Consider the following 16,548-nt stretch of genomic DNA (forward strand, 5'->3'; position numbering starts at 1 on the left):
TAATTGTAAGACGCAACAGAAAACAAAAAGGGAAAAAAGGCAGCCACACAAGCTGGACTTAATAGTTCTTCTTTACGTGGCGAGAAGCCATTAGGCGTAACCAGACAGAAAAGACATGAAAGTGACGGAGAGGTGCTTTACTCCATGTTTGCTCTGCTGCGTAGGCCCGTATGTGGTAATGGTAAAGATCAATACTGAGCTGCTGACTCATCATTCACCCTTAGTCCACACCGTCTTTGGTCCGGTTAACTGGCCCCATTTGACCATTATGTTGTCATGTGTTATGAGTAACACGAGGGGTGCTCGGCAACAACTGTTGGCAGGATGTTTGAGGAATGACCCGTGTAGGCCACGGTCTGCTGCACGCTGAAAAACAGCCATTATCACTGACAAGCAGGACCTATCCTGCTCATTAAGTGTTGAGCCTCTCAACCGCAGTTCAAGTAATAACACAGAAGTTTAAAGTAATTGGACATATCCTCTATTGGGCCTTACAGCCGAGTGAAGCAGGAAGTAGAAGTAGACAATGTGATTGCCACAGCTTACAAAAAAAGAAGCCTATAAAACCAAATGTACATGAAATATACTACCTGGTGTCCAGCGACAGGCTGCTAGATTGTATGCAAAGGCTGGACGTGTCTTCTCCAACACTAAAGCTGTTTTAATTTCATCCATGTGCGTAAGTGCCACGCTTTGCAATACAAATCCCTTAAATTTGCCTACAAATCCCAACAAAGCATACAAATGAAGGCCCTTTGTTTTGCGTGTTAGTGGTCTAGTCTGCTCGTTTGACTGTGAATTCTTCGACAAACATGCAAACAAAGAGCCGCGACTAAGAAAAGGAGAATAACCCATCAGCGTGCAAGCAGACTGTTGGAGAGAACTGAAACCCTTCAATCAGCTGTTTTAACAATTTCCTAGTAGTCTTTACACAAAAAATAAGCACAGGAAAAAATCTTTTTTTCTCTCAAATCTGACAGGTAAGAATTGGTTTGATTTTAGTCTAATGATAACATTTCCATGTGCAAACACCTATTCCAAGGATGAGAGTCTCCTTTGCTCAATGCATATTTACCATGCAGCCACAACAGCGAAGCTGGTTGCTTTTCACCTTGTGAGTCTGTATGTGGTGCAAAATGTCCTACAGGAAACTAAAACTAAAAGACAGAATACAGATTCTTTGAATGAACCTGTCATGAAACCTTCTTAAATGACTGTGTGATGGTGGAGTTGATCCACTCCATGAAAAAAGGCCTTCCTCGTGGAGCTGTTGCCCACTGCAGTTCATTCCTGACGCCCCCCCCCCCCCTGTGTATTTCTCAGCAGGCACTAAGTGTGCTGGCAAGGAAATTTGCTCTCTCAGGGCCAGTCGTGTTTCTCCCAGCCTCATTTCAGGTTTCACCTTCCCATCTAGCATCTAGCTGAGGCCCGTGTAGAAATGATGTAAGAAAGGACACGTTCATTTGGACCAAAGGGTTCAGATGTCTCTGCCACAAAGGTACCATGGTGGAGAGATGAAGGGTGAGGGGTCAGGTAGGCAGGATGATAATGGGCGACAGCTGTGAATGGGGACGTGAGAGGCGAGCAGGTGGGAAATGAAGGGGTAGAGCAAAGGCGGTGTTAATGTGGGAAACAGGGTTGCTCCCTCTCGGGGGGAGAAAAGCATTCCTCCTGCTGCTGGAGGTGATCAGATTGCAGTAGAGAGAGGGGCCTGGAGGACTCTAGGGATGTCAGTCAGTTGGTGCACCCCTGTGGTCCAACTAATGGATGGATCACAAAGACATTTTCTGCAGACGTTTGTGCTCCCGAGAGGATGACTCCTTATGACTTCCCTTTGCATTTTACGCTTATGCAGTGTTTTCATCTGCCCCAACGTGCACACAGCACAACTGGAAAGTCTGGAATATCAAGGTGAAGAAAATGGATGTAGCTACAAATGAGCTAGCTGGAGTAAATACCCTTGTAACCAAGCGGGAAGATGGCCCACGCTTATATCAGCATCTCTACGGTCATCCGATTACTTTGGACTGATGGAAGAGCAATGCAGGACATTTCCTGTGAGGGGACACAGCGGACCACTTTTTAAATGTGAAATCAAAATACTATTCATCCAAAACTGACTGTGGTTCAAATCTGTCAAGTTGAAAAAGTTTCTGTCCCAAGACATTGTGTTCCCACTGAAAAATCCTTTTATTTATAATCAAATCTAGATTATTAACGTTTACTGGATAATTGAGATCATAACCAAAGAGGAGAAGTAACAGAATATGCATGCAGTGTCTGAAGCTTTTTGATTCACAGCATTAACAAGATTGCGTTGGTTATGCAGTTACATAAACATGAAAACATGATTAAATAATATTTTAACAGATATACCACATCACATGAGGATGTGCTATTTTAAAATCAATTTACACTCAAGTAATAACAAAATAAAGTAATCTGACAATCCAGATTCAAGATTTGCACACATAATAACCGAACATTTAGAGTCCAATGACTTCAGGGTTCACAGAGGTTCTGCGTAATGTTTATTCAGACATTTCACCGGGCTAAGAGAAAAATATTTGATATGAAAGGGGCTTAACTCCTCTAGCAAAAAGATCCCTGTTTATCTGATTAAAAATCCAATCCTTAAAGATTATCTGGCCCGTGTGTCGTAGTCCTTCCCCAGGAGCTCTTTCAAGAGCTTCTCTTTCACTTCCTCCCCAACAGATAGGTTTCCATATTACCGCCCCTTAATTATTTATCTATGCTCGTTTGGCACCTCATTTGGAAAATAAAGCAAATCCTATGGACTAATGATAGAGAATAGCGCGGCGACCTCCCTGATGAACCCGCACGCATTGTCCAGTGGCCTCCCACTGCTGGTGTGAGTGAAATTGGAGCCCGAATGGAGATCATTTCTTGATGTGTAAAACTAGTCTCTCTTGAAGCACAAGTCCATAAACAGCCAGCTCAGTGGTGTGTGTGCAATGCTGGAGGAGCTGGGTCCAGTCCCTTTTGTATTGTGCAAATTGATATCTCTGCAGTGTAACCGTCTCTATTACAGGGGGAAGAGATTGTCTTACCTTTGGATTTGCTTCACGGGACAAAACAAATGAGCTTGGATGTTTGCGATTGACTAAATACTACACACGTCTACGAGAGACATTCAAGAGGTAAACTACTCTAATGAATAGTTTCATGTACAGCCAACAAACAATCAAAACTTACAAACTAAACTTGTCTTGAGAAAACAAAATTAAAAGAACAAAGGACCCCTGAGATGTTTCTTTGGATAAATCCCAGCGTATAAAAAAGAAAAAGAAAACCCATTCAAACAGTGAATCTGCTACACACCATTATCATGTTTTATTTTAATGCATTCATTTAACAAAGCTTAGCAACATGTACAGTAGAGTTGTCATTAACAAAATCAACAGGTGCTCATGTCATTTTTTTTATTTTATCTATACATTATGTCCAAGCCCTTTGAAAAGTTCTGTATGTCCCGGCTATGTGGACAATTACAAATTTAGGAAGCATTCAGGATTGTGGCAGATGGAAAGATGTGGGACATGTCACACAGGTGAAAACCCTCCCCAAAAAAACATGAAAATACAAAAATGAACCACGTTTGCCTTTTGGATCACACCTGCAGCAGACCTTGAGAAATAGTTGTACCAGCAGAACCAACCAAAGTTAAAGTTATACAATGATATAGAATCATTTTTTACATAAAAATGAGAGCATGAATTTTCCTCTTTTATTATACAATTCAAGACTCCCACTACAATAAAGAGTAATGTGAATAAAAAGCTGCCATATAAAAATAGGTCCATTTCTAAATTGAAAACAAAAAAAAAAATTCCTTTTTATTTACCTGCCAGTGTAAACGCAGACACATCAATCTCGTGCCCTAGGTGGCTGGTAATACTGCTGTGTGGGTCGGGTACTTCTAGGCTGTCCATCTCCCCCAGGGCGAAACTCTAATGCACTGTCGTAGTAACCATCATCTTCCTCCTGCCATTGGACATTTGATATGGTTTTGATGTTACTGTGGGTAATCAGATCAAGATGTCATTTCCTCTTCTCTCAACCCACTTGTATACAGTTTAATTAGTTGAATCCAATTAGTGATGAATGCTCAATTCTATTATTAATAGCTGGTCTCTCTCCTTACCAAAACATCAGCAGAAACGGGTTTGATGTTGTGCAGCAGCACCTCTTCACAGTTTCCGTAATCACGGAAAACAACCACAGCTGTGGAGCCTGACTGGTGCACGGCATCTATTCTGGCATGGTAGAACTTCACCAGTGCACACGCAAATACACACACACACACACACACACACACACACACACACACACACACAGAGAGAGAGAGAGAAAGACAAAAATGTAATACAAACATTTCCACACATGAAAACAAGACAGTGGCAGTTATGTTCGACAGCTAAACAAAACAAAGTGAATGAGAGAAAATGAGTCACAGCTGCACTAATTTAAAAAAATAAATGTTGACGTGATAACTAATCATGAGGTCAGATGAGGACAGATAGTAGTAGTTACAGCAGGCAGTTAACAACACATTCTGGTCTCATTTGTGTGTAGCTTTAATGTTGCTGTCTATTCTCTAAGTTGATAAACAATCCTGGAATTACATACCTTGCCATCTTCCCAGTACAGTGCCAGGCACTGGTCTCCACGTCTCCAAGCCAGTTCCACGGAGTGACTTTTCTCTGGTCCTCGAGGTCCTTGACCTTTGCCCTGACCCGGCCTCCTTTTGGGTGGCGGGTTGGTGGAGGGGCCTTTCTTGGGGGGCGGCTCTCTTTGAGGGACACCCTGTGAGCTCGTGGGCTTGATGGGCCCCGTCCTTTTCTGTTCCGCATCTCCGTTTTGGAAATGAGAGGGATCCCCTGTCGCAATTCGAAAATCCCGCGAGAGCCCCACCTCCTGGGGCGTGACCGACCTTCCTCCCCGCGGGTTAAAGGTCGGCGGCCCACCGTCCCTCTGGCGGTCGAGTTGGTCAGAGTTTGACCGGTCGCTCTTCCCCTTCCTCCTGCTGCCGCTGTTGGGCTCGTCACTTCTGTCCGTGCGCTTACTGCTCCCTCGGCCCTCGGGCTCGCTGACTGCATCGTCAGTCCCTTTAGATGTGGGTACGGTGTCCCTGACCCCTCTCCGGTTGGACGGCCACGTCGTGTTCCTTCCCCCTGCGTCGCCGTTTCTGGAGCGTTGGTGGTGAGATGCGCTGAACTCCATCAGTTGCGGAGGCTCTTTAGAATGCGTCAAATGAGACGAGAAGGAGGAAGGAAAAACGGGCTCATCCCTCGTCTCTCTCCTGTCATTCTGCGACCTGTCCGATGGTCCTCGTGACCATCTCTCCTGGCCCTTCCACTGTTGGGTTTGAGCCGATGTTTGGGAGGTAGAAAAGTCAGTGAGCGGCTCTTTGCCGGGTTTGGGAAAATCCAAGTCCCTGTGGAAGCGAGGCGCTCTGTCATTTCGCTGCGGCCTATGGTCGTTATGCGAGGAGAACTTGGTCTGAGATGGGTCTTTGGAGTAATAGTCGGAGAAATTCGCTTTACTCTCGTGTTGTCTTTGGGGTCCATGACTCTTTTGCTCTGTGAAAACCAACCAACCAAAGAGAAGCGTAATCAAAAACTACAGCAAAATCATAAGCAAAATCATGTAAGTAATACAAGGAACATTGGCAAGGCCACATTCCAGTGTGTTATTCCATGAAGATTAACAAAAACAAGAAGTCAGTAGAATTAAATAAATGACAAAAATATTCCTAATGGAATTCCCAAACCATGTCGTCTGTGGCCAAACACCAAAAACACCCAAAACAACAAATATTTGATAATGCCCAGTTTCTTTCACAGCCCAGAATGACCTGAGATCTAATTCCCCCCAGCTCACCACAGCTCGACGTCTGCATGAATACAATCAGGACTCTATGCTTGAGGCAGTAATATTATTGATTAATATGTTGTTAATAAGGGTTGGCTTGAAAAGTATAACAACATTAACAGTATTTAAAATCATCAAGTAGTTTGAAATAAATCCAGACAACTTCACCCACCATCAATGGAGAAAACTCCCATCTTGGATTCAAGAAAGTCAAAAAGAGTGCTCGGTCCAGACGGCCTCCCACCTGCTCCCTCCTCCTCATCTTCATTTCTGGACCTGCCCCTTCCCCTTCCTCTGGCTGAGAAGAACACAAACACAAGATTATCTCAACTCAATTAAGAACGGATCAATCGTTCGGGACATTGCAGCCATGAGCATCCACCTCTAAAGTTCATGTGCCCCTTTGTTTGCATGTGGATCTGTGTTTTCAGCCCGGAACAAAACAACAGCAGACACCATTGAAGATGGACACGGTTTTGGAAATGATCATTTGCAGCAGACTCATAGGACCGACGTAAGCATCAAACATAAAAATAGTCCAAGCTCACAGTTGTTTGACCACAAAAATAGTAGTGTGGAGGGAAAACATTTTTTAAAGAAGTAATCTCAGGTAGAGTAGCACATCCCTCTTTAACCTTAACAGTAATTCTTGGGAGAATCGTCTCTGGCAAATGTGTGGGAAATGGACTAAAACAAGCTAAACTGTCTGCATTGTGCACCTTTAACTAGGCTGTAGGGGATTTCCACTGCATTTAAAAGGACCCACTCACTGACTTTCTGTAGAAACAAAACAGTTTCAGGCTATATGAGTGTTGTATACCTCGGGGCGGGGGCGGGACAGATTCCGCTTCCTCAGGGCCAGGTCTGCAACCAGAAGATCCAGTCAAGAGGCTGTTTAGTGCCACTTCCAGGTTGTTATTATTGTCCATTAGAGCCAGCCGAGCAGCCTCCCTGTTAAAGCCCATCTCCATGATGTCTCTCAGAGCACGCTCATCCACCTGAACAGGGGTGAAGAACATTAAAACAGATAGAAAAAGAAAAAAAACCTTGTATAGAGAGCAAATGTACAGGGAGATGACAAAAATATACGCTGGACGGATAATGCTAGTTGTTTAATATTGAAATGAGGTTCCCAGGCAAGGAAAGAGCCGGTCAGGGATATCTCATTGGTTTACTTTGGATTAGTGCCAAAGATCCTAGTATCAAACCATCATTAACACATCACCAAGCAAAATGATGTAATATCTCCTTCCATCCTATTTATGTGTTCAGCCCAATTGCTGGCTGAGTTATGCCTAGAAACTGGCAGGTCCCAACACACAGACAAAAGGACACTAACCCGGGCCAAGCCTCCAATTCACTTTCTACAAAAGCATAATCAATGCCTCACCCAGTCTATGAGCCATGGTATGAAGATGGAAAAAATACAAGAGGAGTGCAGGACGTTCCTACCTTCAATTGCTTTGTTTCAGTTAAAGGAGGCCTTATTAACGTAATGGGAAGAATCACCATTTACACATAACTGGCTTCTGTTACCGACTCAAAACAGAACTGTTTTAAAAGTTTGGAGCCAGTCTGTCTCCTCACCAGCTCTCTGTAGTTCCCATCTTGTCTGCTCTCAGGTCTTTCGACCCGATCTTCCCGCCTCCTCTGCTGGTACGAGTCTCGGCTCCGAAAGGAGGAAGCCGCACTGGATAAATTAGTGCCTGCGTTTCCTCCACCGCCAAAGGTCCTCGGAGCCTAACAGGTAGAAAAGAAAGAGCAAGACGATCGATGCAGCTGCAGGGCTGAGGGAAAGCCAACGTAAGAAACTAAACTTTGTAGTTGACAAAGTAATCAGGATTCTTAATTGTAAGTGTGTCGAATGCCAAAGGCAATCAAGGTTAAGATGAACGCCGATATGGGGCATGTATTTATTTAATGGGGACCAAATCCGACGCCGACGCCGATGTGCAAAAACTACGATCAATAAGAGAAACAGCAATTAGTTATAGTGGCACCAGGGCTGGTCCTGGTGGGCTACAGGACCTTGACTCCTGATATTATCACAATTTGTTTTGCCTTTCACAACTAAAAGCAGAGCATATTAGATTGATAGAGGATATCAATAGACAGTCATATGTGATGCAAAACGCACAAATGCGAGTTCTAAAATATTGCTGGAGCCCTGTGTAATACCGAGGCCCCTTGACGTTACGTAGTTAAAGAGCCACGCTACGGGTTTGCGTACCTCTTTGGTCTTGGCCACCTCGGCGATAGCTGCCGTCCGCTGCTTCTCAAACTCATCATTCTCGTCAGGACTCCTGGCTACCGTCTGAGACTGGAGGGTCTTCCTCTGGTCGAGATCCCTGCTGTCTGCTTCATCCGTCCTCGCACACTTCTACAGAGAAGCATTAAGTGTGTGAGTACAGTCCCCGTGATGCGCTGTTGTGTTCCCACCGAAGCACAAAACCAGAAAACCAAGGCTGACTTTTGGACTGCAGGGCGGCTGCAGGACGTTGGCCCTCACACTTAGGGGCCATTTTGCTCTCTTGGTAAAACAGCCCTGAGATCTGACCCCACAGGAGGACGTTTCTCTTCCCTTTTCTTTCCGGACGGCCTCTTGTCGGCGAGAGGCTGACACCAGAGTGTCTCCAGTAAACCCTCTTTCCGCTGTGGCTCCGTCAAATGATAGGATTTAGGATTTGGGCCCTCTTCAACCCAACGCCTTTCCGAAGCGACTTTGGTTGGTGAGAGGTTAAGAAAGCGGTATCTCCAGTAGATATTCTTTTCCGGTTTGCCTTCATCGAACAATAGGATTAAGGATTCAGGCTCTGTGGCTTTTAGCTGTAAGGCCTCCTCAATCCGGCGCTTTATGGACCACCTCTCGTTGGTGAGACACGCGTTCTCGCTGCTTCCCCCGGTCCTCACTCCCGGCCTAAGCAGCTCAACAAGAAAGAGAGCTTCTTCCGCTGCCTTGATCCTGCTTGCAGGTTAGAGGGCACGAACAACTGTTGCGTCTCCAAGATCCCCCAATCAATCCCTGCAGTGGACGCAGGGGCTGCCGAGTTAAACGGGACTCGAGGAAATACAGCAAACCCCATCGGCGGCTTTGTCTGGGCAGAAGTTGAGGTTGACTGTTGTTAAGCGAGCGATCGTGTATGTTGAGGAACTTGTGTATATAATTCTATGATTTAACGTAATATTCTATTGGTTTGCCAGACCGATTCCTGCTAATGAGACCGGTATTTGGAACTTCTATCTATCCAGATCTCAGGAAGTTCCTTCACCAGTGTGATTCTGCCTAAAGAGAAAAGGTTTCAACTTTTAAAGATGTTTTCAAAGCATCCAATAGCAACCCAAATCCTAAATCTGCCTTACAACTCCCGGTTTATTTTTGGAAGCTTGTGCCTGAATTGTTTTGCCGACGTCATATCAAGTGAAGCTTTCTGAAAATTGATGAAGAGGAAGTAAGGAGGTGAGGGAAGTGAACATCGGATTGGAGCTGTGGACCTTTGCTCGGCAGGTTCGTTTTGTCACATTTGCGTCCCCTGCACGGTAAGTGCTTGGCGCCATCGTTACAGAGGAGACTTATCGCAAGGCAAAGGGAGGACGTTGGGTGAATGAGACATCTCATAACCACATCTGTTTCTGGAGAAACATCAATCTGCTGCCAAATCGGATGGTTTTGTAAAAAGAACAAACTAAATACTTGTCGCAAAAACTGAATAACGTTCGAAATGAAAATAACCCAATATTGTTCAACACTCCCCAGGCAGTAGATGAATTCTCAACGTGAATAAAGCAGAGCGACCGATTGACCGGCGGTGAAACCCAGCAGCCACCTGAAGGCAGGACAGATATGTTGATAAATCTGCTGCCTCCGCTCTGAGAATTGCCATCACACACGACCATCCCCAATGTTCAACTTCATTAAATCACGTGCAAATTGCACCAGCGCACACACACACGCACGCACACACGCACGCACGCACGCACACTCCAGCGTTCAAACTTTAAAAAGAATCCAGTGGTTAGTGTTTCATCAGTGGCGTCTGCCGTTGTTGTAATTGACCGCCGGCTGCAGATCGGTGGCGCCGTGTGCTCGCGTCGTGCCGCTCTGCACGCTTTCTGAGATTTGTTTGTGGAGCTGTCGTCGTCACGCCTCACTGTGATTGCCGCACCTGTTAAAAAGTTCCACATTGAACTGCAGCACCTACACGAACCGAGACAGCAGGTGCGTTCGGAGACGTCAGCGCAGTCTGAGCACCTGGCATAAGCCGTCGCGCTTGCGCGATTAATATAGGGCTCATTATCCTAATTACTCCTGGCAGTGCCTCGCTGTGCAGATGGAATATATATACCCGGGCTTCCAGAGCTTCCACCACTGATATTTCCTGCCCCTTCTCCGATTCGCTGAGGAGGACTGCGATTTTATTTGTGGTCATAAAAGCTTTGAAAAATTCAACAGAAATATCTATTTGCACACCATTATCCCGTTATTGTGAGGGACACACAGACCTTGCCGTTTTTTTCTTTGTATTCAATAAAAAACGGTCCCCAAAAATGAATGTCTGTGTGCTCTGCAGATAAGCTAACGAGGGCACTGGCACAGGGCAAATGGATTGTGGAGAGGCGGGACAGATGAAACCCAACCTATCTGCATGCCTAAGTGGTGGCTGATGTAAACATGATGACTAAAACACGCATTATCCTTTCTTTCAATCTTCTGAAGTGCACTTAACACTTTGCCGATAAAGAAATGTGATGGACTCGGAGTATGAGAGGAATAATTACATTGTTTGAGATGTAGATTTAATTTAACATATCAAACAGAATCCCACGTGAAACAAAAAGCAAAAGAAGATTCAACCACGTAATAGAAGAGAGTGCCAATTAGCTTGAGAGGATATTACTTATAAACCTTACAACCAATCAACGCTAAGCCCTGGAGTGACACAGCATTGGAAATGAATTTACTCTGAAAATCTAGAGAAGGCTAAATGATAATTCCCAAATGCTCCTCATATAACTTCCCAAAGCTTCAGCAAATCTGGAGAGAAGAGTGGGTTGAAAATCCCACAATCCAAGTGTCAAGCTGATCCGGATGTACCCCGCGCTGAAGCAGGGATTCTTGCCAAGGGAGCGTTGACTAAGGCTCGGTAGATATTAAAATGAGAAACGATTCGGTGATGTGCAAAACCGCAAAATGTAGAAGAATTCCAGGCAGTTCAATAGTTTATGAACGCCCGGGGAATTGAGCATGCAATTCTTTTCAAATCAAAAAGTGTGTGTAAATAGGTTCTGACAATGCAATGCAAGTATATTTCTGAGGGTGCAATTTGGAGGCCTGCCTATCTCCTCTCAATGTTTTCTACCAATTTCATTTGAATGCGCTACAAAAGGCAACACTTAATACAACGTATATATTTTTAGAAGGGGAAAGCTTTCATTGCGCAATTTTCAATATGTCAGTGTAAGACAACAAAGCAGATCTTCAAACTCAGTGGTGCATTTTAAACATTCATGAAGTCTTTCACAATCAAGATCAGAGAGAAGATTTACAAGGAGAGGAACATCAAAGTCCACTCCTGGAGCCGGGCCTTTTGTCTGGATCCTCCAATACGACTGTGTGTGGTTATTAGTGTTCTACAGAACCTTCTATTAAGTCACTGCTGACATCTCTTCCATAAACCTGCATTTCATACTGATATGTTCATCTCAGATAAGCACTTTGTAACTTTATTTTGAAAAGCAAACTGTCGGAATGAATACGACACTCACCTGGCCAAATGGAACAAAGGGAGGAGGTCCACCTTCTGCTCCGATGTTACTCCTGCTGTGTTTGGCCAGACTCTGCCGGTTTTAGGGGGAAAGGGAGATCATTGTTAATAATTCTTAATCTTGTGTAGACTGAGTGTAGGAGGCCTTTAATGTAGATTTTAAAATGATTTCCAACACATGAATTCAATATCTCTTCTGCAAAAGCAGATAAGGCATCGCCACAAAATCGACCCTCACCCTTTGAAGTTCCCATTTCTCCACCATGTGATCCACCTCTCCTCCAAGGACAGAGATTTTTGAGTCATTGAGCAGTAAAAGACCATTTTTAACCTGCACCGTACCAAGGAGCTTCACCTTGGTACCAGGGGGGGTGTTAAGACTGAAAAACAAACAAAAAAAAACAATAAATATTAACAGTTTATCTAAAAAGATGCTTAACATATTAATTGTTTGACCGACTGTTAAATGTGAACCACATTCAAGTGTTTCAGACCCAGGAACTGAGGATACCAGGCCTCACCCTCTTTTGACTTTACCCATACTACTTTATAGATGACACGGAGTAGTGCCGCCAGGGGATGGGTGTCGAGGATAGGAGAGACTATTAATAATCCCAGCTGCTCACCCATGCTCATGGTAAATTAAAATCCCCTCTCTCATCAGGCCTGATAAGGCCTTTCTCATTAGGAAAGCACAGGGACTTAACCGGGATTTCCAGCTACTGATGCCGGATGCGGAGGCAACAATTAGGGATTTCACTCCGAACCTCAGGGACGGATGCTGTTCTCATGACAGCAGCCAGTGACTCTGGCTAGTTGTGATCCAATCAAATACAAGCACATGGACACACCGTATTCACACAGTAATCAATGCTGCTCCACAGTGGTTAATTGTCGTCCCTCCATTTCCCTCGCCTCACACACTCAACGGGCCCTGTAATCCATCTCATTCCTCTTTGTCACTCTAATGGCCTCACGCACACCGAGGCGGGCACTTTCACAAGCGAAACTAGGCATCGCCGTTGCCAGATGCTCATAAAGAGGGGATTTGTTCTGTTCCCTCCTCTCTTCCCATCAGGAAGTCATGGCCCACATTTGGACCACTCCACCTGTACAGACTGGCTTGTCACCATGGCAGCCGTCACCAAGGCCACCGTTGCTGGGATGGAGATTTAATTAAGGCAGGGAATTGTTAGATAGCCGCCGCCGCCACGTGGAAGTAGCAGATAACGGGAAATGGAGGGATGAGGTGGGGTGTTAGTGTTGACGAGGAGGAGATGGATGTGCGAAGATTCTGACATTTTCTTTAAATAGATGTGGAATTGGCTTAACGACACGTTGCTTTGCATCTATGTTGCTACCAGAATTAAATTTTATGTATAATTTATGATTTCTATTTTTTTCAAAAACAACTAATGTTATTACTTATACGTATTAAACAAACTTCCAAGGCAATTATGATACGCATGAAAATGCAGTATTTGCATATTTTCAATTTTCCTAAAAGGAGTACTGTTATATGGGTACCTGATCTTAGACAGGTGTTTAAACTCCAATCCAACACAGGTGGTATGGCCATCTGTCATCTGAAGACGCAGCATCCGCGGCGCGCCCTGGGACTCCTCGTGGTCTTTAGGAGCCGAAACATTCCTCACCTTGAGCACCTGAAGAACACATGGACCTTCCAACTGGCCAAGAGCGAGTGACAACAACAGACATATGGCATGAAAGGAAAATCAGCAACATATGGGGGATGATTGTAACAGCAAAACCGGGGCTAAAACTTGGAGTATTTATTGGTGGCTACTTGTAATTATCTTCAAAGCATAATGAAAAATGACTCATTCCATTCAACTTGTTTACTCATTTTTCAAACTGCTTCATGATTTAACTAAACTCTGTGGTAATTTTATTCCAAATCATTGAATCTATCCACTCCTATAAGGAGTTCTAGCTCTGGTATTAAGTAACACACACCATCTGTAAATGTCTATAGTTTTGAGTAAGTATAGCTGGTCAAATGTTATTCAGTCTGTTAGACATCATGAACATTGTAGAAATCAGCTCTAATCTCTGAAGGGCAGGGTTTAAGCTCACATTAAAATAAACATGTTTTAATCCTCTGACAATATTTGGAACATCTTTTCTTTACAGTTGCACATCTGCAGTTTCACAGGTGCAGAGGCTCCTTTTTTGTCAGTGTGTTGGAGCCATCTAGTGGCACTGATGAAAACCTTAGCTCAACACTGCACCTGCACTGACTTGTGCTCATTTCCCACGTTTCACAAATAACAAACTGGAATGGCCATACAAGAATGTATTTGCCCCTCACCTTCTCAGTTCTTCCACTATTGATATCCGACGGTATGATTTTTCTCCCGATTGGCCTGAGGTCGCTCTGAAAGGATAGAAAAAAATAAATAATGTATAAATACTGCACAATTAAAAATATACAACAAATAACGACGATAATTAATGCAATAGTTAATGAAATATTTACCTACACCTTTTAATAAAGAGAATATTCTGCATGCATATTAGGGAGGGGGCCTTTCACATTGTACCCTGCGTCCCAGAAATGGACATTATGTAACCAATTTCAAGCACACAAAGCTGTTGAAAAACAAGTTAAAGAGTGTCTTTTCTTTTTAACTAACATTATGACCAAGTTTACCATTCAGGGTGTCTCAGTATGCAATCCTGTTCTGGTGCAGCTGACCATATCTCTAAATAAAGGTTACATTTCTCTCTTAACGCAACTAATAGATAACTCTTTTACAAACCAGTATTTTGGCTTTTAATGTCAAAGAATTAGCAACAATTGCTTCCCAATAAATCTTAGAATAGTAGAAAGATTTAAATACCCTAAAAGCTCCAGCCCAAAGTTCCTAAATGGCGGTTAAACCAGGTATGCAGTAGTAAATCAAAGCGCAATCTGCGATCTTTTGGCAGCCATCCCAGCCAAATCTTAAAGGTCATGGCTTTTGAGGAAAATTCTACTAATGTGTTCTGGTATTGTCTGATACTGAAGATCAGGGGAGTGTCACATCTTACACAAAAGCATTTTATATTATGTTTTCTTATTACCCTTCAGTCTTTATGTACCGTCTACTGTGTTGTCTGTTTTCTATATTGCCATTTTCTATATTCATCACCACCATCATTAGCATTATTTTGTTATCTCGCAAAGCCATGGAAATCAAAAAGATTGGCCTTGTGGTCATTTCTTATATCATATTAGGATGTAAACAAAGGAGTGAATACAAGTGGCTGATCAAAGTGGAACAAGGACGCTGTTGGATGTGAAGGTGAAAGATAATCTTTAGAGCCGGGCGACTGCAGATGGAAAGAACAGATGCTGGGTCTGCCAATAGTGGGACAATTAACACTACCCACAATCTGTCATTCACACAAATCTACTTTAGTCTATCATACTGAAAATTAAGGAGAAAGGAAAATAACACCAATACTAAAATTGTGTGTTTTCTTAGCATGAAGATCAGCTACTTAGGCCAGTCCGAGCCCAATGAACAACGTGTAATAACCATTTACCAAAGTGGATTATAGTTCAAACCTGTCGTTGAACAGCAACTTCATACATAAATACAGAGGAGACTAAATGCTTATGCAAAGCTTGCAGGGGAAAAAACTTACGTCAAGTGCAATACGAATAATGTCATTGTGTGTTATTTTTTCAGCAGATCCTTTGAGTTCTGCAATGCCTTCATCACTGAGGTACCTGGAAGACGACAGACAAGGTGGAGAGGGAAGATGGTGAAGTTGGCAGAGGTGTAGAAAGTAAAAAAGGAGAACATGCCGAACGACTACCAATGTTTAAACATTCTGAACGTCCAAGAGATCATCTACCCACGGTAATTTGATCTAAAGAAACGCGTGAGGCATATGTAAATACGCACTGTAAACGACTTAAGAGTTTTAGCAATATACATAATTGTAGAGCAATCGGTTCCAGTGGTAAAACTCAAGAACGACATAATTATGTATTAGTTTTAAGGCCTGACCATTTCATTATCTACCAGAAGCAAAACAACCTCCGAAACATCGCTAACATGTCTTTAAATTCGGAAGGCACATTTGTATCAAGCATTGCTTTTTTAATTAATTTATATTAACGTTAGCTCGGAAAATACAGTTAATACATTAGGGAGAGCGACAATTACACTAAAACAGACACAAAAACCTAAAACAGTGCTGGGGTTTAGCTGCCTTTGGCGCTCTCTGACCCCCCAGCAAGTAACTGATGTCATTGCTGCTCATCGGCTAACAAACTGTAACGTGAACCGCTATCGTTATGCTAACGACGTGCTAACTGTGTGGTAGCTGTAGCCGCCGTTGCTAGGTGGACGCTATTCATGTGGCTCGCTCCAGTTAGTGAACGTTAGGACTTATTTTCGCCTCAGGAAAACGAATAACGTCCCTACACGTTGTAAAGCCGTCGTGTGCACGAAGGAAACGCTAATGTTGGAACACGTTAAGGCTAATGATTAGTGTTGTAAGCCTACAGCAATCTGGCACGTCAGTGAGTTGACGTTTGTTAGCTCGCTGACGTTAGCTGCCAGGGTACCTACCAGCCCTCTTTGGTCAAAGAATCTGTCAAATCGGTCATTTTTATCCACACTGTAGATGTGTAAATAACGACACCGACACGTCTGAATTGAACACGCTTGAATGACGACTATCTTTCTTGGCAATGCATGTTCTCCTTCTATCGATAATACAGCTAATGTGAGTATTGAACCACTCGCTCTACGTAACACTCGTCACCAGCCGAGACGCGTCTACGGAGTGCCGAGAGGGTCAAATGCAGTTTTATTCCATTATCCTAATAATTAAAGATGGTTTAGATTTTTTACGGGTAGGAATTCTGGCA

At 43.6% G+C, this 16,548-nt stretch overlaps 1 protein-coding gene across 2 annotated transcripts; it reads right to left on the minus strand.

The window, feature by feature from the left end:
* Positions 1-3,332: 3,332 nt before the first annotated feature.
* Positions 3,333-16,442, minus strand: tdrd3 (tudor domain containing 3). 2 transcript variants are annotated; one of them, XM_037452257.2, is made up of 13 exons: positions 16,247-16,442; positions 15,312-15,396; positions 13,990-14,055; positions 13,185-13,345; positions 11,896-12,037; positions 11,659-11,730; positions 8,126-8,275; positions 7,483-7,635; positions 6,716-6,893; positions 6,068-6,193; positions 4,651-5,603; positions 4,166-4,291; positions 3,333-4,005 (listed from the first exon to the last, which is right to left on the minus strand). In XM_037452257.2, exons 1-13 carry the CDS (start codon positions 16,282-16,284, stop codon positions 3,889-3,891), a joined length of 2,367 nt encoding a protein of 788 aa, XP_037308154.2. In that variant the 5' UTR covers positions 16,285-16,442; the 3' UTR covers positions 3,333-3,888. The 2 variants fall into 2 exon arrangements, with proteins under 2 accessions (XP_037308154.2, XP_037308161.2); XM_037452264.2 differs by having other exon boundaries at positions 3,333-4,039.
* Between the last annotated feature and the right edge of the window lie 106 nt (positions 16,443-16,548).

This window comes from Pungitius pungitius, chromosome 4 (assembly GCF_949316345.1).
Source record: "Pungitius pungitius chromosome 4, fPunPun2.1, whole genome shotgun sequence".
In the NCBI taxonomy this organism is placed as follows: Eukaryota; Metazoa; Chordata; class Actinopteri; order Perciformes; family Gasterosteidae; genus Pungitius; species Pungitius pungitius.